This window comes from Schistosoma mansoni, chromosome 4 (assembly GCF_000237925.1).
Source record: "Schistosoma mansoni strain Puerto Rico chromosome 4, complete genome".
Classification (NCBI taxonomy): domain Eukaryota; kingdom Metazoa; phylum Platyhelminthes; class Trematoda; order Strigeidida; family Schistosomatidae; genus Schistosoma; species Schistosoma mansoni.
In genome coordinates this window covers 28,153,316-28,172,071 of record NC_031498.1, presented here as the reverse complement: position 1 = coordinate 28,172,071, position 18,756 = coordinate 28,153,316, and the positions used below count along the sequence as shown (strand labels likewise).

General features: G+C 37.8%; 1 protein-coding gene across 1 annotated transcript in view; it reads right to left on the bottom strand.

The window, feature by feature from the left end:
* Smp_194900 (putative wd-repeat protein) overlaps positions 1-18,756 on the bottom strand; it is a gene marked incomplete at both ends in the record, with an annotated part of 52,714 nt that overhangs the window by 24,597 nt on the left and 9,361 nt on the right. The window contains 7 exons of the mRNA XM_018797391.1: positions 4,936-5,001; positions 6,690-6,896; positions 9,146-9,265; positions 10,818-10,982; positions 13,338-13,445; positions 16,614-16,787; positions 17,570-17,622. Coding sequence (XP_018652437.1) covers positions 4,936-5,001; positions 6,690-6,896; positions 9,146-9,265; positions 10,818-10,982; positions 13,338-13,445; positions 16,614-16,787; positions 17,570-17,622 — 893 coding nt within the window. The remainder of the gene's footprint in view (positions 1-4,935; positions 5,002-6,689; positions 6,897-9,145; positions 9,266-10,817; positions 10,983-13,337; positions 13,446-16,613; positions 16,788-17,569; positions 17,623-18,756) is intronic.

Sequence of the window (18,756 nt, the reverse complement as noted above, 5' to 3'; positions counted from 1 at the left end):
TATCTGGAAGCCCTGATGCTGCTTCCCGTGGCCTCGCTGGAGTAGGTATAGCATTAAGTTCTAGGGCAGAACTAGCTCTTTTAGACTGGATCATAGTAGACAGTCGTCTTTGCGCTGTCCGACTAAACGGATCAGTAAGGACTCGGAAAGATAGGGAAACTCGTCGTTGCCTCTTCGTCGTCTCTGCCTACTCTCCCACTGACTGTAGCTCAGACGATATAAAAGATGAGTTTTACAGGAAACTTTCTGACCTTCTCCGAAAAGCTAGGCTTTCTGATGTAGTAATAGTGGCTGGTGACTTTAATGCTCAAGTAGGTAAACTAAGTGAAAGGGAAAGACACCTGGAAGGATCTTATGGTGTCGTGGCTAAAAGATCAGATAATGGCGACCGTCTGTTGCAGCTGTGCTCAGATAACCGCCTATTTCTTCCAAATACTAACTTTAAGCATAAGGAAAAACATCTTTTGACATGGCGACCCCCGAATTCGCCCCAACGTTGGACCCAATTAGATCACATCGCTACCAGCCACCGATGGAGGGGCTCAATAGAAGACTGTCACTCATTCTGGAGCACATGTTTAGACTCAGATCATGCTCTAGTGCGAGCACGTATCTGTCTGCGTCTTACTGGACGTAGGAAAGACACTGCAGGGAAGCCTCTAAGGGTTCTACTTAATGATAAGCAAGCTAAGAATATATTTCAGGAACAACTGGAAAAACAGTTAGACAGACATGTAAGTTGTGCCCACCCCGAAGCAGCGTGGAATGACATCCGTAAAGCTGTGGAAACAGCAGTGATATCCGCTAGTGAGGTAAGCCATAAGGTCAGGGAGAAACAATGGATCTCGGCAGCATCTACCACACTGATAGATGCTCGAAAACTCATCCCACCTGGCTCTGAACATAACGAAGAGCGGAGTCAACTTAAGCGAAGGCTAATAAGAAGCCTACGCAATGATCGTGAACAGTGGTGGGTAGCGAAAGCAAGAGAGATGGAAAAGGCAGCGGCAATAGCTAACAGCAGACAACTATTCAGACTTATTAAAGAAACTGGCATTACGAACCCAACTATTAGCGAAACTATCTCAGACGAAGATGGGCATATCATTCATTCTCAATCCAGGAGATTGGATCGATGGGCAGAACACCTTAGGGATCAGTTCAACTGGCCTTCAGCCACACTTCAGTTACCCACGATCCCCATTCGTCCTGAACGGAAAATTGATGCAAGTTCTCCAACTCTCTTCGAGGTTGATAAAGCTATAGGAAATCCAAAGCGAGAGAGAGCCGCAGGCCCTGACAGGTTTACCCCTGAGATTTTTAAGGATGGTGGTCCAGTACTAGCAACGAGATTGACTGAGATCTTAGGTAGAATCTGGGAACTGGACGTAATTTAATCTGACTGGTCCCAATCACTGATTGTGCCAGTCTATAAGAAAGGACAAAAGACCTTCTGTGACAATCACAGAGGGATCAGTTTGACTAATAAAGTGTCTAAAATATTAGCTTCAATAATACTTGGACGCCTAACCAAAGCTCGTGAAGAGCAGACTAGGGAAAACCAGGCTGGTTTCCGACCTGGACGTGGTTGTATAGACCAGATATTCACTCTACGTCAGATCCTAGAACATAGACATACATTCAGACGTCCCACAATAGTAGTATTTCTTGACCTTAAGGCGGCATTTGACTCCGTTGATCATGAGGTTCTATGGCAGTGTTTGTCAGTGAAAGGAGTACCAAAGAAGTACATTAACCTCATAAAGGCTCTCTACTCGAACACAACTGGTCGAGTTAGAGCCTATGGTGAACTGTCATCAGAATTGGTTACCTCAAGTGGTGTTCGTCAGGGCTGTCCACTCTCACCATTGTTGTTTAACTTTGTCATTGACATGCTTTTAGAGATATCACTTTCATCATCTCAATCTCCTGGAGTTGAACTTTTACCGGGAGATTCACTTGTTGACTTAGAATACGCCGACGACATAGTTTTATTTGGTGAAGACTGACAAAATGCAGAGTCTTCTGACCACTATAAGCAACAATGCAGGCATGTTCGGGATGCGATTCTCTCCCTCGAAGTGCAAAATGTTACTTCAGGATTGGGTTGCATCGACACCTGAACTAATGATAGGGAGTGAAGTAGTTGAGCGTGTTGACAGCTTCACTTATTTTGGGAGTCTCATCAGCCCTTGTGGTCTGGTGTGTGACGAAATCTCAGCACGGATACAGAAGGCTCGTCTATCTTTCGCCAACTTGCTCCATTTATGGCGTAGGCGAGATATCCGTCTAGCAACAAAAGGACGGGTTTACTGTGCAGCAGTCCGTTCCGTCCTACTTTACGGCAGTGAAACATGGCCGATAAGAGTAGAGGATATTCGTAGGCTACTAGTGTTCGATCATAGGTGTCTTCGAAGTATTGCTCGTATATCCTGGGACCACCGGGTAAGTAATGCAGATATTAGGAAACGGGTACTAGGTAAGGATGGCAAATCGATTGATGAAGTACTGAAACTTCATCAGTTGAGATGGCTGGGACATGTGTTACGTATGCCCAACCACCGACTGCCCTGACGTGCAATGTTTTATGGTGTAGGAGCAGGTTGGAAGAAAGCTAGGGGCGACCAGACCAAAACATGGCATAAATCCATGAAGTCGCTGACAAGTGGACTGGTCCGTGTTGGTAGGTGTAGACTACCTGGTTGGGATCCGCGAGATGATAGCAATCGATGGTTAGAGACCTTGAATGACATGGCTCAAAATCGTTTGCAATGGCGAAGGTGCATACACTCTTTGTGTTCTACCAAATTCTAATCTTCTGAATTCCTCATGTCCCTGTCCTTTTTCTCTTTCCAAATTTATTTCACCGTATTATACTCCTTCAATAACATCTTCAAACCCTAATCTTTCACATAATACTTATACTCTTACTACTTCTACCAATATGGGATTTGAATCGACAACTTCATCTCTATGATAATGTGGTATGGCAACTCGAACTGATGTACGTACGTACGAAGTTCTACGTTGTAACTGACTGACTGACTGATAAAATGAATGGAAAGTAGTTCAAAAATGTTAGATATCTCACCTTTATTGGACTTTAAAAGAAGGATGGTTTTCTTAACACATCTAATTCACTTATGAATGCCACATTTTAGGGATTATAATACAATAATGATGGGCTTATATCTCTGACTGGAGCCCCTCTGGGGATACTGCTGGGTTAGCGACCCCATCCCGTAGAAAACTAACTCGCTAAAAAAGCGCTAACCAGAAGAAGAATTTCAAACCATTTAAACTCTGCTCTGGAAGTTAGAAGGTTTTCACTTAGAAGAGTTATGATGTCTCATGATAAATGCTGAGTTCCTTCGGAAGCCACGAGCCCGATGCCCCTTCCGACAACCAGAGCAACCATTTATCTAGGTACATAAAATGCCCGTATAATGTGGAAGACCGCGAGAGTCTTCAATATTGCTGCAGGAATGAGGAGATGCAACCTGGAGGTGATTGGGATCAGGAAAAGTCTTCGACAGGGTGTTGTTAAACAGAATGAAGGACTCCAAAGACGCTCAACTTCGTGATAAACAGGCTGGATTCCATAAGTACCGATTGTGTACAGACCAAATCGCAACTCTACGTATCATTGTGGAACAATCAACCGAATGGAATTCATCATTCTACATAATATTCATTGACCACGAGAGGGCATTTGATAGCGTGGACAGGACAACACTATGAGGCTTCTTTGACACTACGGCGTGCCTGAGAAGATAGTCAATATCATACGCATCTCCTATGATGGATTAAACTGCCAAATCGTTCATGGAGGACAACTCACTGACTCATTCAAGGTAAAGACCGGTGTTAGGCAAGGTTGCTTACTCTCACCCTTTCTCTTTCTCCTGGTGATCGACTGGATCATGAAGACGTCAACATTTGGAGGAAAGCACAGGATACAATGGACAGCTAGGATGCAACTGGACGATTTAGACTCCTCAGATGATCTGGCTCTTCTATCACACACGCAACAACAAATGCAGGAGAAAATGATCAGTGTAGTAGCAGCCTCAGCATCAGTAGGTCGCAATATACACAAATAGAAAAGCAAGATTTTTCGATAAAATACAACATGCACCAATCGGATTACATTTGACGGAGAAGCTTTGAAGGATGTGCAAACCTTTACATATCTGGGCAACATCATTGATGAACACGGTGGATCTGATGCAGATGTGAGGGTGAGGATCGGCAAAGCAAGAGCAGCATATTTACAACTGAAGAACATCTGGAGTTCAAAATAACTTTCAACCAACACCAAAATCAGAATTTTCAATTCAAATATCACGACAGTTCTACTGTATGGTGTGGAGACGTGGAGAACTACGGAAGACATCATCCAGAAGATATAAGTGTTTATTAACAGCTGTCTACACAAAATACTTCGGATCCGTTGACCAGACACTATAAGTAACAACCTAATTTGGGATAGAACAAACCAGATTCCATCAAGCAGAGGAAGGAATCAGGAAGAAGTGTTGGAATCGGACTGGGACACACATTGAGGAAATCACCCAACTGCATCACAATAAAAGCGCTCACATGGATTCCTGAAGGCCAAAGAAGAAGAGAAATACCAAAGAATACATTACACGGAGAAATGGAGATAGACATGAGAAGAATTAACAAACGTTGGATAGAACTAGAAAGGAATGCCCAGGACAGAGTTGGTTGGAGAATGTTGGTCGGTGGCCTCTGCTTCATTGGGGGTAACAGGCGTAAGTAAGTACTTGGATCCAGTGTTAGCATGTTATACAACTGTTATCCACAATAATCACCAGCTGACTATTAGAGACCATTAATAATTATCAACAGAAATGATAAAATGAATAGAAAGTCAATATCATACATAGCTAGTAAGTGAGAATGACTTACCTCAAGTTGTTGAATAAAAGTAAGCATAAGTATATCATCCAACTGTATATAAGCACATTTCGCCACCTATTTACAAACAGAAGAAACATATATAGCTTACCATTCATGCAACCAAGAATTATCCAAGTTATTAAACCTCATTATACCTATCAACAAAAAAAGTACACGTATAAAAAAATTGTCTACGCAAGGTACTCAATGTTCGTTGGCCGGATACCATCAGCAACAGCCTACTGTGGAAGAGAAAAAACCAGCTTCCAGATCAAGAGGAAACTAGGAAAAGACACAGAAAGTGGATAGGACATACATTGAGGAAATCATCAAACTGCATAACAAAGCAAGCACTGATTTGGAATCTTGAAGGGAAACGGGAAGGAGAAGGGTCAAAGAACACACTGCGTCAGGAACTGGGGGCAGATATGAAAAAGATGAATAGTGACTGGAAACGACTGGCCAGGACAGAGCTGGATGGAGAATGCTATTGGGAGGCCTATTGTCCTCCAAGAGGGGTAACAGGTGTAAGCAAGTATAGTTATTCAGAAGTGTTATTTTAAATTTTATTCCACATCTGTTACAATGAGATAAAATGTGAGGTCGCGATTTAATTCGGTGTAATATTTGCTCAGTGTATCATTATTTGTATTTTTTAAATGTGCCATTTGTTACATAATTCAACTGCACCCTGATTGTTAAATTTATGCATGATATTCATTGATCAGTGATGAAATACTGGTAAAATCTGTATGCAGATGATTGTGTTCGATTATTCAGTTGCCATTATGTTTTCGTAAGGTAAAGAAAAGTCTGCATCTGTCAACATTTTTTGTGATTTCCATGGCCTTGTGCAAACAGAAGTCTCCCCTGTTCCAAGTCCACGTTTTCACAGTTATAACAATATCAAACTAAAGAAAAAGAGGTGAGGATTTTGTTCATGATTTCTAGCTAACAAAACTGATTTTTCCGCATGTGATAAATCTGTTACTGGAAAGTTCGTTACTGACTTCCTAGCAGTTTCCTATAACCCCAGACTACCCATAGGCTTCAACACGAACACTCAAGAAAAGGAGCGAAATGTGGGTAAAAGGGTTATTCTAAGGTCAGTTGTTTACAGAAAATCTGGTGTTTTCATAGTTTCACGTGACCTTAACCTTCTAGAATGTTCTGGAAACATACGGTATATATATATTTATTATTCAATCAAAAATTGTCACGTATTCCGTCATTTTTCTATACATTTCTGAGTAGCGTCCGCTCAATGCTGACTGGGAAAATCACTATGTGCTTTTACAGACATTGACGAGGAGTAGTTTAGGACTCTATAACAGTACGTAACCACAGAAATTTAAAAAAAACCTAGCTTACGGGAAGATGAGAGATGGGACTCCTCAAAGCGCACATCCACGATCCCGCCTCGCAAGCGCGATTCGAACCCAGGACCTACCAGTCTTGCGCCAGAGCACTTAACTGACAGACCACTGAGCCGGCATCCAACGATGTTAATGTCTAACCTCAACCAATCCACAAAATCTCGCAACCAACTTCTATTGTACTGAAGTAGATACCTGTCTCTACCTGACATGGATTAGCTCCACTGGTAACGACTTCTCACTAGAACTCCAAGAATTAACTCATGGAGCCAGTCACTAGTGAGATATCATTATTGCAATTGTCCCATCGATCACACGTTTTGATTATAATTGTAAATTCTACCTACCTTTTTTTAAAAAAAAAAACTAAAACTTATCAAAACCTACTTTTAAATTAAGTTTATTTAAAGCCATTCGTCCAATAACTTTCCAGTCTTGGTCAGTTAGTCCAAAACAAGCTAGATGATAGGCTTCATTCAATTGACCAGTTCCCAAATAGTGATAAACAGCAGGACTTAATGAGATTTCTACACGATTTATGGTATTCTCATGTAAACAATAAATAAAGGAACCTGTGAAATTAAGTGTTTGACCCTAAAAAAAATAAATTTAATGAATCAGTAATTACCATGAAAACTACAAAGATGATGAATGCACAGGAAAGCGTTTGAAAACATCCAAAATATGCCGTATATTCCGTTTCTTAATCGCTAGCTTATTGCGCTAATTATCTTTGGTGAATTGAACTCAGGGAAACAACTTATGAACACAATTCTGTTGAGAGAACTTTGTGAGAAAACGAGGGGAGCTAAAGACTGGAAGGACTTGAGGGGTTAACTTCAGATGCTTATAAGGATGGTAATAAAGTATTTCCAGCTATATTGAGAGAGCGATTAGCTGCGAATTTAAAGTTTTAAGCGTAATTACATGGGAAAGACCTTGATCAGCGACCACCCCAATGCATAAGAAAGGATAAGATTCCCTTCTTGAAATTTACGGAGAAATTAGTTCAAGTAACAACTTTGCTCCTTGTCAAATTAGCAGACTTTAGACTTCATCACATGTCAGGTTCTTAATATATTGCTCCTAACTTATGTCTCTCTATTGATCTTCATTGTTGTTACCAACGTATAACATATGTATATAGGATCACTGCTCAATGCCACCGCACTTAATAGTAACAGTAATAATACGAAGAATCAGATCTATTACTGAGTAGTTATTTACCTTAATAACTAGATTACATTTGAAGAAATCATTCAAATCTTCTTAAAAACCTTCATCATGAACTTTTCAAAATCAAGGAGAACTAACCTTGCCATTTGAAGTAAATCATGAAAAGTTACCTTATAATTTTACTTAGATCGTAACACAGATTTTAGAATTTAGAAGAATAGTTGAAATTAGTTTTCATGCTAGTCGGCACGAACCGCAAAAGCGTGTATCCAGTATTAAGGTAAGTGATGTTACTTGTGGGATTTAAAATTACATGATCTACTGTTGCAATTAAAAAGCTAGCAAATACGAAACCAAAGTCAAGTAGAACATCTTACCACTAGCTTCCCACTTCCTAACATTGAAACATTGGGCAAACTATGTGTGGTCACTTCGACTAATGGCCACAATGTAACTTTACTGATAGGATTTATTCAGTATTAGGTACTAGCCACACACATGGAATTAATTACCATTCACTTATCAATCAATATATCATCTTATTTTACTTAACTACAGCTGAAGCCATACGTTTTCAAGAAAAGAATTACCACTTCATACGATCTGCATACAAACTTAAAACTGTTGATAAAGGGTAGATATCTTCATTGAGGACTATCGTTCATTTATTCAGTGTGAAATGAACCCAGTAGCTTAGAACCTGATATTTCAATTAAAAAATAAATTGACGAGGCATTTTAAAAAATGCGACATTTAAATTCATTTTGCATTGTTTGTTTGAATCTTTCCATTGATGTTTAGGACTGCAATTGATCGGTCTTTTATTGGCATATTTGCATACTGTGCGGGTTGCCTCGATGCCGCCTGAATTGGCAAGCATTATAAGCAAAGATGAATGGTGGCTAGTAGTGGATCCAGGATGAGAGTTTCGTCCCATTTGGGACTCGTCAGCTGGATATACCTGCACCCGAGTTGATGTTCCCTTTGGGACTCAAAACCAGTACGGTTCGCTTCAGGCGCGACCGCGTAATCCACTTAGCTACTATGATGTAGGTACATCCACCTGACAACTCCCAAACAGGACGAAAGACGCGTCGTGGTTCCACTGCTAGCCACCATCCATCTTTGCTTATAATAAAACATTTACGTTACATAAACAACGTAACTTATTATAAGGATACCAATCACAAACTTAATTTAATATTGAATTGTAAATGTTTTCAGAACAAATAATCCACTTGATTAATTCCCCAATCCTAGTGATCTTGATAAGTTCGCTATCTGATCATAACATATAATGTGTCGAAATAAACATATCAAACAACCAAGACGATTTGAAACAGTTCAATTATTATAATGTCCAGATGAAGGAGCTTCGTAGAGATTCGTTTAATTTAAAGATGTTATTCGCTATACATTACGTTTGTTTGGAGTATCGTTGCTGGTCAGAGAGCACTTAAGAGTTACTTCTTCTTAGTATGAGATTCTGATATAGTTCCTACCCATAAATGACTGTAGGAATCTAACCCAGTACCTTAGGGTCTCATGGTAAACACCTAACCTTGATTTTTAGAGGTACTTTCCTAACTGAATTCAATCTGTAATGGATATTACTTTCGTTACTTTCGTATCTAAACAACTGTTGAACAAAAAGAGCAATCAATTACTTTATTATATTGGCGATGACTTGGAAATTGTCCATTTTTAATAAATAATAAATCATTACCAGTGTAAGCTAATAATTCATTATTAGTTGTACTCCATGAAATACTGGAAACATTTGGTTCCTAAATCGATTAAAAAAGAGAATAAATTGAGGAAATTTTATGAGTATATATAAGATGAAACTAGCACTAAATAAAAAAGACATCGGTGTTAAGGGTTTGTGAAAACTGTTCGTTTGGAAGTTATTACTGTTCTTAAACTCCGCCTGTAGCTCTTCTAGGGTTACTGCCGGTCCTAAGCCTGGATAAAGGAGGAGAGTTGGGCATGGGGTCTGCTACCCAATCTCTAAGAAAACAACCTCAATAACAAAATGCTAACCTAAGTACGATAACACTAGATAGCTGTTCCACTCTAGTTTGAAATTCGTATGGTGTTCCATAGTGAAAGTAAGACCATAGGATAATCTAAAACACACTCTCCTTATCGAAATTGATCTCAATTGTAAATATATTTATTGGAATCTTTACATCTAACATCTAAATCTTGTTCGTACAGATGAAGAGGGTTGATATTTTATGTGATACATTTTTAACAATTTATCTTGTGGATGATTTCAACTATAAAATTATAAAATCTCCACAACCCCCCCCCTAATGATCATATGCTCACTTGTGACTGGCTCCAAGAGGTATTTCCTGGAGTTCTAGTGAGAAGCCGTGACCAGTGGAGTTCAACCCGGTCTGTTGTGAGATAGCAACTCACTAAAGACAATGGTAGACGGCTGCTCAATTTCATGCATTGGTTGAAGTTAGACATTAAGACCGTTTGATGCCGGCTCAGTGATTCTAGAGGTTAAGCGCTCGCGCGCGAGCCTGATAGGTCCCGGGTTCGAATCCCGCTAGGCGGGTCGTGGGTGCGCACTGCTGAGGAATCCCATAATAGGACGAAACGGCCGTCCAGTGCCCCCAGTTTTTCCATGGTGGTCCAGCTTCAATTGACTGATGATTTCAACTATAAAATGATATTTAATTTACTCTCATTTGTCATCATGTCATTGCATCTGAACATTTCAATGGTTAAACACAACCAAATGAAAAAAGTGACACTATGCTATGTTGTTTAAACGTTCAATGTAAAATACTGAAGATTCAGACCTATCCGACATTTTTATTTCTTCACCGATATTATTCACTGTTTACAAGTTACAAACTAGAAGAGAGGAAATACTATTTCATCATTATTTAGTTTTCGATTACTCTTTAACTAAAGTTAGTCAGTCAGACGTAAAAAGATATTTCTGAATCAACGAATCGTCAATAAATCAATCGAAATAAGATGAAATGTGAGTGAAGATATTACAGCTTGAAGATGTTGTGAATTAAGAAATATTTTTTACTTGACAACCATTGGAAACCAGTAAGGATCGAACATTTATTTCGTTGTATTATGGGATTCCATAATACAGTGCATTAACGACGTGTACGGAAGTGTAATCCAGGATCCTCAATCCTTCAGGTAAACACATTATCATTAGACCACTAAGATGGTATCCATTAATTTAAATGTGTAGTTTCGATCAATTCAGGATGTGGCTTAATCGTTGCAAATATGAATAAGGGCATACTAACTCAGTGGTCAAAAAGGTTAGGCATTAACTACAATCCTCTTACTAACTTGAAATAAACTTTCTTGTTTTTCCAAAGAGTATACGATCATTGTTTTATTACTATCCACTATAGCTAATTTATCACGATTTCTGCTAATATCCACAGAATAAACTTCGTTCATTATTTTTGTCAAATGTATAGGAAATGTATTATCCACAATAATTTGAACTACCTATATGAAATAAAAAGAAGGAATTTTAGTTCATAAAAAGTCAAATCCGCAATTTGATCATCAATTCTTCATTTCATTGGTTAATGAATGACCTATGAAATCAGTATCTAATAGTTATACATACGTCTGTTACCCCTCGTCGAGGAGCATAGGCCGCTCACCAGCATTCTCCATCCAACTCTGTCCTGAGCCTTCCTTTCCAGTTCTTTCCAGTTAACATTCATCCTTTTCATATCTGCTTCTATTTACCGGTGTAATGTGTTCTTTGGCCTTCCTCTTTTCCGCTTCCCTTCACCATTCCAAGTTAAGGATTGCCTTGTAATGCACATTAATTTCCTTAATGTATGTCCGATCCACTTCCAACGTCTTTTCCTAATTTCCTCTTCAGATGGAAGCTGGTTTATTCTCTCCCATAAAACGCTGTTACTGATAGTATCCGGCCAATGGATGTTGAGTATTTTGTGTAGACAACTGTTTATAAATACTTGTACCTTCCTGATGATGGCCGTAATAGTTTTCCACGTTTCAGCTCCATACAGTAGGACTGTCTTCACGTTCGTATTAAAGATTCTGACTTTGAAATTAGTTGACAGTTGTTTTGAGTTCCATATGTTCTTCAATTGTAGAAATGCTTCCCTTGCTTTGCCAATCTAATAGATACTGATGCTTTAAACAAATTTCAATTGTGTCATAACGGTTGATTGACAACAGGCTGATATCTATTCACATGAGTACTTTGTAACTAAGTTGATCTTCATGAATATTCATTAATAGAGCTAGAAATCATAGAAGTTTTAGTTATGGATCATATATCCAAAAATAAATGTCCAAGGTGCTAGGACTATTCAACAGTATTGTGGTGTGTGCTACTGATGTCGACCGATATAAGTAATATGTATCATCAATCGAAAGTGAAATGTCTAGCGGCAGAAGATTAAAGTAAGAGAAAGATAACCGAGAATGATTGCTATGGAAATAAAGAAACAGTCAAGTTTGAGACGATTGATTAAGATTTTGCTAATGAAGTATTTACTGTAGGGTTCTCAGATTTTACTAAGATTTTGTAATTGTATATCCAAATACATTGGATTGTCCCCACTTGTGTTCTTGTTCAGTACAGTATGATTAAGACTTCCTTGGTAAAATTCGCAAATACTGGCAAAACAAAACTGTAAATTGTAGGATAATAATTTAACAGTTCAATGGAACGTTACGTCTAGTCACTACAGATTGGTCGTACGGTATAGAAATAATTACGAGGAACATTCATTCACAGAAAATGATATTTTCTGCTGTATATATATGTAAAATCTTGACTCCGTAGGTTCCCAAACATCTTACACAACGATTGACGTTCATGTCTGGTGGTTCTCTGATTATAATGGGTACATATTTCATAAAAAAGGGATTGGTTTATACAAACATTCTCAAGAAATTCACAGATCATACTGCATTTAAAGATATTGCATTTTCTAATTTTTATTTTATTTATTATTTAAACACATAAATATTGGTACATACATATGCGCCGCACAAATCAAATGAGATTTGTGTGAGGGCTGTGATACTGCCCGGGTACCCAAACCAAAGCGGGTGGTTTCCTTAGGGGGCCACACCCGGAGCCTTCGACCTCAAGGTCTGATCCACAAGGCAGTGGAGCATCGTGAGGAGATGCAGTCCCATGGTAGCCGATGACCAACGATTGATTCATACGCCATTTGTTCCCTTAGGATACTGGAGCCCATGTGCACCATTGGTTTTGAATCAGGGTTTTCCAACTCCCCTAGGTGGACCCTGCATGTCTACAAACCCGGTTAAAGCGCCGGACATTCGCTTTTCGTCCTCTCAATTTCGTAAACAACAGTAGTGCTACTAGAAAGCAGTGAGTAGGACTTCCCTGGCAGAGGTTATATACGCGTAGCCAAGTGAGAGCATTTGGAAAGGGTGAGTGGACTCTCTCCACTCTCGGCCGTACCAGGGCATTTGGGTAAGCTGTTATGTTGAGAAGTTGTCGAAGCTTACTCCATTTTTCAAATAAATCATAATGACAATGAAAGAATCGAACTAAGGGAATAAAACATTTCCAGGATCATTCTTTTGAGCTACATATTTCTATAATTTTAGTCCATACAAAGACAGTAAAACAGACTTATTTAGTGGAATATGACAAAACTTAATTCTTAATGATTTATGATAAGATATAACCATTCAAACAAAGAACCTGTGGTGTGATATCTTGGAAAGTTATGTCTAATATCAATAAAAAAGGTAAAATTCCTCGTTCTTTTGAATCTTGAACAGACAGTAACCGATTGAGAAACTTTATAAATCATACAAAAAGAGTTCATTTTTTACTTGTCCATTTTTCAGACCCAATAGTAAACCTTCCTTATTGGGTGGTCCACCAATAATACGAATACAGTTCACTGGGCTATCCACAATCCATTCACGTTCTTTTATCCCCTGGTAAGCAAAAATAAACAATTTAATGTTTTTAAATATTTTTAGAAAAATGATTCCATTAAAACTCTACAATTGAATCTATTACATTAAACATCTGAATATCTTCATAGTTGAAAGCGTGAGTCAGTTGAAGCTAGATCACCATGGAGAACCTGGAAGCACTGTGAGATATCAACTCACTGAAGACAATTGGTGAACGGTTGCCTAACTTCGTGGATCAGTTGAAGTTAGACATTAACACCGTTGGATACCGGCTCAGTGGTCTAGAGGCTAAGTGGTCTGGCGCGAGACTGGTAGGTCCTGGGTACGAATCTTGCGAGTGCGGGACCGTGGATGCTCACTGCTGAGGAGTCTCATGATGGGACGAAACGGCCGTCCAGTGCTTCCAAGTTTTTCATGGTAGTCTAGCTTCAATGGACTCACACTTTCAACTATGAAAATACTAAATCTTCACAAAACCCCTTCTGATCTGAATATCTACCAGCTGAACAAACTTCAATCAAGTAACTTTAGTCACATTAGAAACAGTTCCGATTAGAATTCGAAATTTCTTGTTTAAGTGAATTATTATTCCATCTATCAGTTTGTATTGGTACATGGTCAAGATGTGCATCTGCAATCTAACATATAACCAGTTTTTTCAGACTTAAAACTGTTTTTCAACGGACCAGGCATGATCAATAATACGTGAACTGAGATCGCTCTTCTAGAAATAAATGTTATCTTGCTTGTAATGCCTTTAAAGTGAGAACTGTTGGGAGTACTTTTTTAAAAAAATGAATAATGAATCCATTTTCTTTCTAAAAGAAATTGAACCGATTAGGTAGTCTCCATGGGGAGCTTTCCTGATAATCGATAAAATTTCATGGATTAAAATGTCGTAAGCATATCCCATGGATTCATAAGTCTAATATTGAATTGAATTTACCAATAGAATAAAACGTATTGTCTTTAAGCTATCAGAGATATTACAGAATTCCAAAATACTTAGCAAACTATATTAGTGTAGCTAATAACGGAATTTTCAATTAATAACAAATAAGCAAACAATAGATTAATAATTCCATTGTTCTTTTCGAATTGTTAACGCGAAAGTCAGTCGATTGTGACCTAACAAAAGTGCCATATATATTGGTTATACTCACAAGTCAGTTGTCATCTGGACTCAGTAGCTAAGTGGAAAATGTGATGGCGTTTGAAGCGAGCGTCACTGAGTTGTAATCCCGGATTGAATATCAATTCCGGAGTGCATGTATACCCAGCTGATGAGTCCCGAATAGGTCGAAACGCACGTTCTGGACTCTACTGCAAGCCACCATTCATCTCTGCTCGAGAAAGTGTCATATCACTTATGATTACTGAGTAATATTAGGAAAATGTAACACGCTTATCTGAGAAAACCTATCCATGTTATGTTACTTGGTATATACTGGTTACAATCCATCAACAAAATACAATGATAACCGAAATTCATTCGGTTACGTTACAAACTCATCATTTTGATAAACGTTACTGACATCGACTATGTATCCCAATTTATGTAGCTAAGCATAGTAATAGCACGTTGAAAAATGCCTAAAGATAGTTCAATGAAGTCAATTAACTGGGCGATATCACCAAGCTAATAGTGATTTATGATTGACAATATTACATAACTTATTGCAACTACATATACTTATCAATCAGTCAGTCAACTATTAACAGCGTATAATCTGTTACAGTAATTGATTGGTACAAGTTGTAACGTATCACATTAGTACAGCCAGATATAGAGGAAATTAGCAAGATATAAAGCAAAGGCAAGACGATTCATATTCAACTGTTGTGGAATACTAAATATCAGCAATAAAATTCTAAAGAAACTAAACAGGATTGAAAAATATCAAGTTTGAAATGACTCAATACTGAAAATTCAGTGAAAAATAATGAGTAAATTCAAATGTGCCTTTGTAATCGATTTTATCCCTTATCACCTAACATCTTTAATTATTTATTGTGACTGTTTTGTTAGCCAAAACTAGTGTATTGGATGCTTGTAAATAATATGTAGCATGATGTAGCCTTGAGGTTGTCACATTCATCAGATAAAGCGAAGAGTATCAGTATATCGAAAGCACGGTGTAGATAAAACACTTGATAACCAGACGAGAAGACAATCCGGATTGTAAAACATACCACCAGATGCGAATGAATGATCGAAGGTTATATATATACGTATTATATAAACCCTTTGTAATCCTATTACCCATTGTATTATTCTACACTAGTACCATCAAGTTACCATGTTTTTTTATTTACTAAATGTAACTCATTTATTTTACAACAACTCATTTACAATCAGCTGAACTTTAGTATTATAATTTGAAAAGGTAAAAAACAATGCAAGAACGTTAACCCATTGATGTTCATAGAAAGAAAAAAAATATAACGATTTATCCCCCACCACCATCACCAATTTTGTCATTCTTATTATAAAATAAAACAAAAGCATTATTATCAGAAGGGGTTTCTTGTGAAGATTTTAGTAATTTTATAGTTATAATCATGAGTCAATTGAAGCTAGATAGCGCGCAAGACTGATAGGTCCTGAATTCGAATCTCTCGAGGTGAGATCGTGGATGCGCACCGCTGAGGAGTCGCACAATCGGACAACACGGCCATCCAGTTTTTCCAGGTTTCCTATGGTGGTCTAGCTTGAAATGACTCATGATCTCAACTATTGAAATTACTATAATATCCACAAAAAAAACATTTTGTTGATTTCGTTAGTTAATTAGCCGTTATTTACAGAAAGTTTTGTTTATTAAATATTCCTGGAGTTCCAGTGAGAAGCAGTAACCAGTGGAGTTCAACCAGGACTGTTGTGAGATATCAACTCACTGAAGACAACTGGTGAAATGGTTGCTGAATTTCGTAGATTGGTTGAAGTTAGACATTAGCACCGTTGGATTCCGTATCAGGGGTCTATCGGTTAAGTTCTCGCGCGCGAGACTGGTAGGTCCTGGGTTCAAGTTTCGTGAGGTGGGGTCGTGGATGCGCACTGCTGAGGAGTCCCATAATAGGACGAAACGGCCGTCCAGTTCTTCCAAGTCTCTCATGGTGGTCTAGCTTCAATTGACTCATGATTTCAACTATAGAAAAAGAAACATTATTTGAAAAATATCTTACCTTAAAATTTATACATGTTAAACAATTAGTTTGACCAACAATTAAATGATTTGTAATAATGATTAAATATTGACAATGAATTTGTTCTAATAATTTTGTATTAATTCTATAATGCATGTCTTTCATATCATCAGAAGATGATTCGTAGATTAAAATCTTTTCTGGAAGTTGAATCTAGATAAGCAAAAAGAATATGGATGATCATTAACTAATTTATTTATATGAATATGAGTTGTAGTAAAACAAAAATAAGAATTCGACTTATTTACTGTAGAGTTAGATCAGTATGAGGATTTGTAACTCCGCCTGTAGCTCCTCCGGGGTCTACTGACGATTCCAAGCGCGGATAAAGGAAGAGGATTGGGTATGGGGTTAGCGACCCCATCCCGTAGAAAACCAACTCGCTAAATAAAAAAGGCTAACCAGAAAAAAATTATTCAATGAGGATTTGTGGAGATTGTAGTATTTTCACAATTGAATTCACGGATTGATCTAAGCTAGACCATCATTGAAAACCTAGAAGCATTGGATGATCATTTCGTTGTAGTATGGAACTTCTCGGGACTGTGCATCCACGATCTCATGAGCGAACGCCTAGCCTCTAGGCCACTCAGCAGGCATTCAATGATGTTATTGTTTAAACACCGTGAACGAGTAGTAAATTAAGAATTCTCTTCATTTTTATTGTGAATTAATCAGTTGAACATCTGTTGTAGTAAGTACACTGATTTAAACAGATAAAACAATATTAGATCAATTCCTATTTTGTTCTTTCATATTCAAATGAATAATTTATTTCGGTTTCTTTTAAATAGTTTAAGACGGTAGAAAACTCTGAAACTAAGTATCTTCCTAGTTGTCGCTAGTCAGCAAGGAGTATAGTTGATAATGAGAGAACTGATATTCCCTGTAGGTTTCAAACTTGCATTGCCCAGCTTTATAGCTTGTAAAATTACCAGTGAGATATTTGGGCAATAAATGAACCCTTGTGGGACCAAGATATTGACAACTGATTGATCACTGAGTGGTAATTAACATCATGTTTATCTAGTCCTTCAATACTTATCACATCCTAACAGTTAAGTTCTAAGATTCAATACAACCACATGTTTTTCAGATTGTTGTCATGATGATTGAAGTGTAATGCACGAAAACAAAGATGGAGACAACCAACGTATTCGAATACAAAATTACGGAATCTCTTGGTAAAATATGAGAACCATACAATGAATACTTCATATGCGAATTTCCATTATTTGTCCTTGACATTCTGTATGATTCTCTCAATTCACAATCCCTCTTTATTTACCCTTCTATTCTCTACAACTCGATCTTCTTAGCCTTTTGCTGCAAGGTTTCTCACTTCCGATTGGTGTTATATACTACTTATGTCGACGGACATAAGTAGTATTGTTGTGAACAGAACATGAGTGGGGACAATTGAATTTATTTAGGCACAAAATTACAGAATATCTCAGTAAAATCTGACAACCGTAAAGTAAACAGTTAATTTGTGAACTATCAATCAATTGTCTCGATCTTGAACGTTCCTTCTGCAAATATCAGTTCATCGTTTCTGATTATTGTTGTTCATGCATTTTCATACCGATCACGCTTCGTTCCCGTTCTTTCTTTAACGATCTTCTACTGAAATACATTCAATGCACGACCGTCACTATATACTACTTATGTGGATATAAGTAACCTACACCACAGTATGTACGACAAAAGTACATGAAAGTTACAATAATTATTATTACAACAAGAAAACCAGAGATCACTGACTTACCGCCAATAAATTTTTAAATAATGATATTTTCTTCACATAATCTCGACATTTAATACGTGCTAAATATGAAATTAAAAATAATAATAATAATCGAATCTCATAAGAATAACCAATATATTATATGCAAAGTTTGATAGTGGCTAGCAACGGGATCCAGGACGGGCGTTTCGTCCTATTTATGACTCGTCAGCTGGATGTACCTGCATCTCATAGTTCATGATCACCCTGAGATTCGAACACAGTACCGTTCGCTTCACACGCCATCGCGTTATCCACTCAGCTACTGAGTCCTGATAGCCACTTGCTTGTGTAATAGGGTGATGTTTAAATTCACTTAGTATTGTTTGTTTGAAT